The sequence below is a fragment of the Saccostrea echinata genome, unplaced genomic scaffold (genome assembly GCF_033153115.1).
Source record: "Saccostrea echinata isolate AGI-Se365-2 ecotype Australia unplaced genomic scaffold, CSIRO_AGI_Sech_v1 ptg000029l, whole genome shotgun sequence".
Classification (NCBI taxonomy): domain Eukaryota; kingdom Metazoa; phylum Mollusca; class Bivalvia; order Ostreida; family Ostreidae; genus Saccostrea; species Saccostrea echinata.
Genome location: NW_026889778.1, coordinates 37,548,727 through 37,556,377, shown reverse-complemented (window position 1 = coordinate 37,556,377; position 7,651 = coordinate 37,548,727). Strand labels below are relative to the sequence as shown.

The following is a 7,651-nucleotide window of genomic DNA, read 5'->3' as shown; positions in this document are numbered from 1 at the left end:
TCCTTGATGTCATTGGTAATAGTATCATTTTCTCAAATTTTCAATTTTTTTTTGAACTTATAAGAACAAAAAATTCTATTTGAAAACAAAATAAAGCTCCATTGTGCATATAACAATATTCCGTTAGGAGAATCAAGTAAAACATGAGATTCATAATTTCTAAGCTTTATTTGATATACTGTAATGTGTCTCAAGATAGTCCAGCACTGCAGATGTACTCGCTAGTACATTAAACACCCTCCTCTCTGCTCTGCAGAACAACCTTTCCATCATATAGATCAGGTGTTGGTGGAAAATAGGGTATGTCACTCCGGAGTACATGGCAATGTCGATCTGAAAATTTGTGGTAAAAATGGCAAATTTATATATATTTAATTAAAAGAAAAAATTCGGGAAAAACAACAACATAGGAACGTATACTGTATAAGTGGAACTTTTAGCGAGACTCAAACTTTAGCGATTTGTCCTTCAAAATCGGTATTTAATTTAAGCGAGAAGTAATTTTAGCGATTTTATGGTGCATAGAAAGATAATGGTTACTCTAATAATGGATAATTAAATTGTTAGCGATATTTAATTTAAGTGATCTCAACACCCTCACTAAAAATGCCAAAATTGAATCCTTGCTAGAATTTCTGTTTTGACGGTATATCTTAAGTATGCTGAGAGCTATGGTTCCTGAGAGAATAAGTATTAAAGTTTAATTCAAATTCTCAAATTGATTTTTCAAAAGGCACTTATACTGACTGAGTGTGGTATGATAAATGTATACATCTTCTAAGGCAAATATTCAGCATAATTATACCGTCAAACCTTGTTAAATCTAAAACACTTTGACATATCTGAAGATTCGGGATAAGCAGGTTAAAAACCATAAAGTGGTCGGGACTGCCAAATCTCTTTAATTCACCCTAAATTACAGCTTGTCTAACCAGAAAGAAATTGTGCTTTAAATCTAAGTGGTTCAAAGAATTTCTTACCCAATCTTGAACACATTGTAGCGGTGTATGCTCAAAACCACCATACATGGCAGGATTTTGAAGAATACCTCTTGCAGCCATGACCCCATCTACTTTTGTAACCCCCTGTATTTCTTCTGCATCTTGCAGGCTTCTAATGTCACCATTGGCTATCACAGGAATATTAACACTCTCTTTGATGAGCTTTATTGCTTCTTTATTTACCGGTTCTGCCCGCTGGTCCTTCGTTCGACCATGGACTGCTATCCAAGATACACCAGCATATTCTGCCTTTTGACAAAGGTCAACAGTTTCCCTGACAATAAAAAAATAAATTTCTCTTTAGCTGCAGTTTAAGATCATAAGTAGCTTAGAAAGAAACTCTCTACCACTCATAAGAAATTACTACCACCAAAAGATCAGAAATTTCAAACAAATCAAATATGACCACAGTGAAAATCTACCAACAAATCTGGCATTCCAAGAGGGATAACTCTTTTGAGAAAACAATTACCTGAGATCATTGTGTATCCTGATTTTGATTGAGACTGTGAAGTCTGAGTTACAGACTCGTGCTCGAGTTTGATTCACCATGTCTCGCACTAACTCTGGTTTCTTTATCAAGCAGGCTCCGTAACCTTCTGCTATAGCCCATCTACAGGAAAAAAAATCTGTATATATTTGTGATATTTGTAAAGATTTCTGTAATCAATCTTTAATGATATTGATTGAGAAAAAAATTATAAAATTTTATATATACACAGTCCAGAATTTTAATCAAATGCCTAAGATAAATTTATTAAAAGTTCTGTGCAGTCTAATTTAACAAGAGGCCCATGGGCCACATTGCTCACCTGAGTAACTTTAGCCCTGCTGTTCTTCATCAGATTTTGAAAGATTTTTTACCCTTTTTATTCCAATGAAAAATTACAATATATGACCCAATAAGCTTCACCCTAACTCTAATGGGTCTATGAATTCTTACAATATTGGGGTGTTTCTGTATCAATTCAACTAACATGGTCTCTCTGTTATAGAGAAGAACTGTTTTTATATCATGGATACATGCTTTATGTAGATGTTAGCCAAACCCTAACCCTAACTCTACATAATTTGAAAAGAAAGCTGAATCCACACAACTTCGGATTAACTGCAAATCAAATAATGATTCTATTATCAATCTCAGAAAGATTTTTTGAAAAGATTTTTTCCTCTATATTGATTAAAATTTTTATTTCCAATTGTGACTCCATCCAAGGACATTGCACTATCTGAGAATACTCAAATATTAATATCACTAATCATGGCCCTGCTGTTCTTCAGAATAATTTTTTTCAAAAAAGATAGTTTCCTATTTTTGTAAAACTTTGATCTCTTATTGTAGCCCGACCCTATCACCTGGGGCCATGATCTAAACAATTTGGTATCTACACTATAGCAAGAAGCCTACAAATAAGTTTCTTCTTTTCTGGCCCTTTGGTTCTTGAGAAGATGATTTTTGAACATTTTGCACATATATTCCTATGTTAAACCTTGCTCCCCTTTTGTTGCTCCACCCTATCCCTGGGGCCATGATTTGAAAAATTTAGAATTTTCACTATATCAGGAAGCTTATAAGTAATTTTCGTCTTTTCTGACCCAGTGGTTTTTGAGGAAGAATTTTTAATGACCCCAAACTATTTTTGCCTTTTCTTGATAATCTCCACTATGAAGAGGGCTTGGCCTTCATTTGAACAATTTGTATCTCCTTTGCCCAAAAATGCTTTGTGCTTACTTTGGTTAAACCTGGCCAAATGGCTCTTGAAAAGAAGTAGAAAATGACTCAGGGGTTGAAACTTTCCTGGAAAACTACTAGCCCAGGGGCTACTGATCAGTAAAAAATTACTAGCCCAAACCTCAAACTGCCTAGCCCAACATTTTTTTATGCAGAAAGAAAACATAACAAATTAAAAATTCAAACACTTTGGTGACAGAAACAAATTAAATTAGTCTTAGTCAAATGAAATCAGTCTGCATAGAAAAGTGAAAGTAAACTGATGAGAATTTTTTTCTGTTCGGCTAGCCCAACAGACTATTGTTACATTTAAATTAGCTAGCCCAGTCTTAAAATGACTAGGACGGGTGTCAGCTACTGTATATTTCAACCCCTGATTAAATGTGGATAGTTTACAGACTGAAGGACAGAGAGACAAACAGATGCCAAACAATGGGTGATCAGCAAAAGTTCACTTGAGCTTACAGCTCAGGTGAGCTTAAAACAGACAGATGCTTATATGGGCCACACATAAAAGTCAATCTGGTCTTACTGAAGAAATAAAAAGGAATTACATGTAATCCCTTTGCTTGTAAATTGATTGACCTAGTATACTTTAATCATTCTTCAAAAGAGCTCCCTCTTTCACGATATTTGATTGGAAAGCTGCATGTAGTACAATATTGGCACTGGATGGCAAAGTCTGAACACATAGAATGTGTAAAAAGATACAAAACATACAGAGGTTTGTATGTAAATTTTCATGAAATGTTTGCACTTTCAGTAAAATATGCTTATATACGTGTAATTTTATCAACCAGAACCATCAAACAGTGATCTATGCTGAAAATTCAGGATATTATTTATGCATGTGTGGATCAAGGAATTTTTTGATGGGATAGTGTTAGGGGGTGTGTAAGGGTGAGGGGAGTCCATACTCAACAAAGAAGGAAATTCCAACTCAGAAATAGTCTAGAAATGTTTGCTAAAAAGGATGACTGCACTTAACGCCTGTTTTTGGGTCTTTTTCGGTTGCTTCTGTTGCTTTTATCTCTAAACCTTATCTAACTTTTGTATGTTTATGAAAGAATACTGTCAATTTGGAACCACATTTAAATCTTAAAATGACTTTAGACTGTGATACAATAAAATGATTCAATGTTTTTGTCCTCACTTCTTTCCAAATATAGTGAATTTACACTTACCTGCCCTTGATTGAACATTAGATATGCATGAGAGGTGGAGCTAACATTGTAAGAATTGCTCTAAAATTAGACTACATAAATAACAATGACATGTTTGGAAAAGCGAACGTGATCACTCTTTCCAATCTCCCTCTTTATTCTGTATGGTACAAATACACTTCTGACAAAGGTTTCAAAACGAAATTAACAATATGAGCACGTCAATGTAATTAAAGCAGATTTTATATCAACGCCAGATAACTTAACGTGTTCGAACACAATGTCCTAGTTAGCACAAAACATGCTTCCTTACAAGTCACGTGACGGAATTTAGTATTCACAAAGTTACCTGAGTTAAGAAATCACGTGGTGAATTATAATATTCAACATGTCACAATCCTTGGTTACAACACAGAGAGCGAATGTAAGAAGAAGCAGTTTTTTCTCTTTTTAACCATGAGCGCATGTTTGTCTATTAATCTCCTTTTGACACGTTATTATTTATGCAAATATACAACGACTGTTAAACGTAGAACAATAGACAAACATGCGCTGACTAAGTATAAAGTCAGTAAAAAAGTGGGCGTTCTCATTATCGAACGGAGATTCAAGAAATTGTGATGACCCCTGCCTTTGAAAACAGATTCGAACTTCGTAAATACACACTTTTATTAAACGTAATTACGTAAAGTTTTAGATTGGATGTCGACCATTCTTGCAATGAAAAGAAAAATGCTTGTTTGGAAAGTTTATTTTGTCGCAAATTCCGCATGTCCTTAAGTGCAGTCATCCTTTAGGATGTTATCACAGAGTTTAGGGAATCAGTCTAATGTGGCATGAAAGTATATCCTGAGGATTTTAAAAGTTATCCTACTCTCAAACTACATGTTAATAGTCCATAGGTCCTATAGTCTGATTCATTCATGTTCTTGGCTTGTTTTCATGTTCTCTGCTTTTTTTAAAGTTTATAACTGATATTTCATTTTTAATTTTTTGCAAAAAATAATTCCTGGAAACAAAAGGAGTAATTTTGATGTGCATAAAAGCCAAATATTTAAGTAAGGCCCAACTGAAAATGATGTACATGTAGTACTTGAAATGCAGTCAAAAAGAGAATATTAAGCTCAAGGATTACAGATGCAGGATGAAGATATTATATAAATAGATAAACTTTGATCCAAAAAGATTACACCCCCTTTTGCCTTATGCTGAATTAATTATAAATATTTACCTCTGAGGGCATCCGCAATTCAAATCTACACCATCAGAATATCTAAAAATAAAACAATATTAATTCACGTTCATGTTTATATTTATCATGTTTATCACATAAGCTTAATATCATTCTCAATGTTTGTGTCACAGGATTAATACAGGGATTAGATTTCAGATAGTAGATTTCAGTTAGTTCGTTGTATATAGTTTTATGACGTAGATATCCAAAGTTGATAGTTTTAAGACGTATGTGATAGTTGATAGTTTTAGGACTTACATGATCGCTAGTTGATCATATTACTTAGATTTTATGATGCTTTATCAATCATGGATTGCTTTTCAGCTTAGCCATTCATGATTCCAGTTTTATGACAATTATACATAAATGAATTGATTGAATGATTTTGTATTTCAGCTTGTGCATATACAAAATGTTTTCTGTTATTAAGCAGGAGATGTTGCAAAACATTAATTATCAATCATATGTGTGTTGATATTTTAATACTGAATATTTTTATTTCAGTTGATATTTTTTTTATACAATGTTATTTGACGAAATGTGAGGACACATTTTTCTCGAAGAGGAGGAGAATGTCACAGGGTGAATTATAATTAATTAATTAATATACTAATTATCATTCATACCATATTCATACATTTTTCTAAGACATTATATTATTATAGTAACTAGTGAATTCCGTTCTCACTACCGAATTTACTACGTTCATTCATTGCCTTATTCATTCATTCATTTATATGGGTGAGTGGTCAGTGAGAGTATGAGTGTGTGAGTGTATTATACCAATTCTAAATATTGCTGTGAGATTTGTATGAATGTTTAAAATATAAAATGTTTTTCTGATCTACAACATTGGAAAACTATATACAGTCAAACCTCGATATCTCGAACTGGGACCAAGAAAAAACTTCTAGATATATCCGAGTATTCGAGATATCCCGGGTAAAATACTTAAAGAATAAGGGGTTTGGACTTCCAAATCACTTCGACATATCCATGGTATTCGAGATATCAGTGTTTGAGATACTGAAGTTCAACTGTATAGAATCCAACTTGCTTACGGGGCAACTATTTCAGCAGCATCGGCCAAGTCCTTACTGTTGCTTGCTGCAAACTGTACAATCAATGGTCTGTCAGCTGAAATAGGCAATCATAGAATCTATTATACATGTATTGATTTCTGCAAGACAAGGGAATATATGTAAGCAATTCATTTCAGTATTTCAAAATCTTTTGACAAGAATCTTTTTTTTGTAGATTTCACTTTGATTATTGCATACAGCATATAGAATGATTTAGATTTTGAAACCTATAGCTAACTTGCTTTTGCTAGAACAGAAAGACAAATAATTCATACAGTTTGAAATCCAACCGTATCAATTGTCAATTAAAAAAAGTTTTTAAAAAAAAACATAAGAAACTACAAGTCACAACATTTCCCACTACACAACACAAAACCTCCCCCCATAAAAAACAAATAAAAATAAAATATAAATACTGGGTAAATAAATAAAAAAATAAACCAATTAAGATAATAAACAAACAAAAAAGAAAAGAATGTTAAATGTTGTTCTAAAGTTTGTTAACAATTTTTCTAATAGGCAGCATAGTTACTAGAACATGTTGTGAATTCACTGTCCCTTGCTTTCACCGAGTGAATGAATGAATTGGACACAATCATTGGTGTGAATGCCAGATCACAGTCATACTTTCTCACCAAAGTCCTAAATGGCAACCTGCAATTTTAACAAAACTTTTTTATATAATTCAGGGTGGTTCAATTACTCTCTCTATTTTATAATAGGCCTGGGATTATTTTTTTTTTTTTTACAACACTCTTTGAGAAGGGAAGGAAAATCTCGAGTTTTGCTACTCTTTTGATATTCTTTCACACTGTAACAAATTAACTCACTTTAACTGATATTCTTTCACACTGTGACAAAATATCACTTTTATTCTATAAATAAATTACAGTATTTCACTGTTATTCAAATTGTTATTTTCTTTAGGATTACATTTTCCTTTCTCAAAATTCTATCTTGTACATGTGTATTAGAGTAAACAGATGCAAAATCAATACTAAACATACAGTGCACATGCATACATAATATGCAAATAAACTCTTGCACTAACTTTGAATATCTGACCATTGGAGCACATATCTTAACCATCTTCTTCTCTGAGAATAGATCCATTGGTTTAGTCCAAGAAAAATCATGATCATTAGGCCTACTCATTTTTACAGAATCTTTAGGTTAAACCATGATTAACGCATAATAATTGTTTTTTATGCACATCCATTAAAACGATTGTCAAATATTTTCTTGTTTTTATATTTCACATGATCATATTTTTTTTTATGATGCGCCAATAACAAGCAACTTGAAACATGTGTAAGTCAAAGTGAAAGTAAAACTTAACGGACTGTTGAATTTTTTTTCTTATTTACATGAATATAAGACTTTAAATCAATTATAAACAATCTTATTTAAATATATTAATTTCTAGTGTATCTTTTGTG

General features: G+C 32.5%; 1 protein-coding gene across 1 annotated transcript; it reads right to left on the bottom strand.

The window, feature by feature from the left end:
- Nucleotides 1–149: 149 nt before the first annotated feature.
- LOC133194800 (tRNA-dihydrouridine(20a/20b) synthase [NAD(P)+]-like) lies at nt 150–7,451 on the bottom strand. Its single transcript, XM_061330710.1, has 7 exons — nt 7,264–7,451; nt 6,745–6,866; nt 6,192–6,267; nt 5,128–5,169; nt 1,474–1,614; nt 981–1,275; nt 150–333 (listed from the first exon to the last, which is right to left on the bottom strand). Exons 1-7 carry the CDS (start codon nt 7,365–7,367, stop codon nt 160–162), a joined length of 954 nt encoding a protein of 317 aa, XP_061186694.1. The 5' UTR covers nt 7,368–7,451; the 3' UTR covers nt 150–159.
- Between the last annotated feature and the right edge of the window lie 200 nt (nt 7,452–7,651).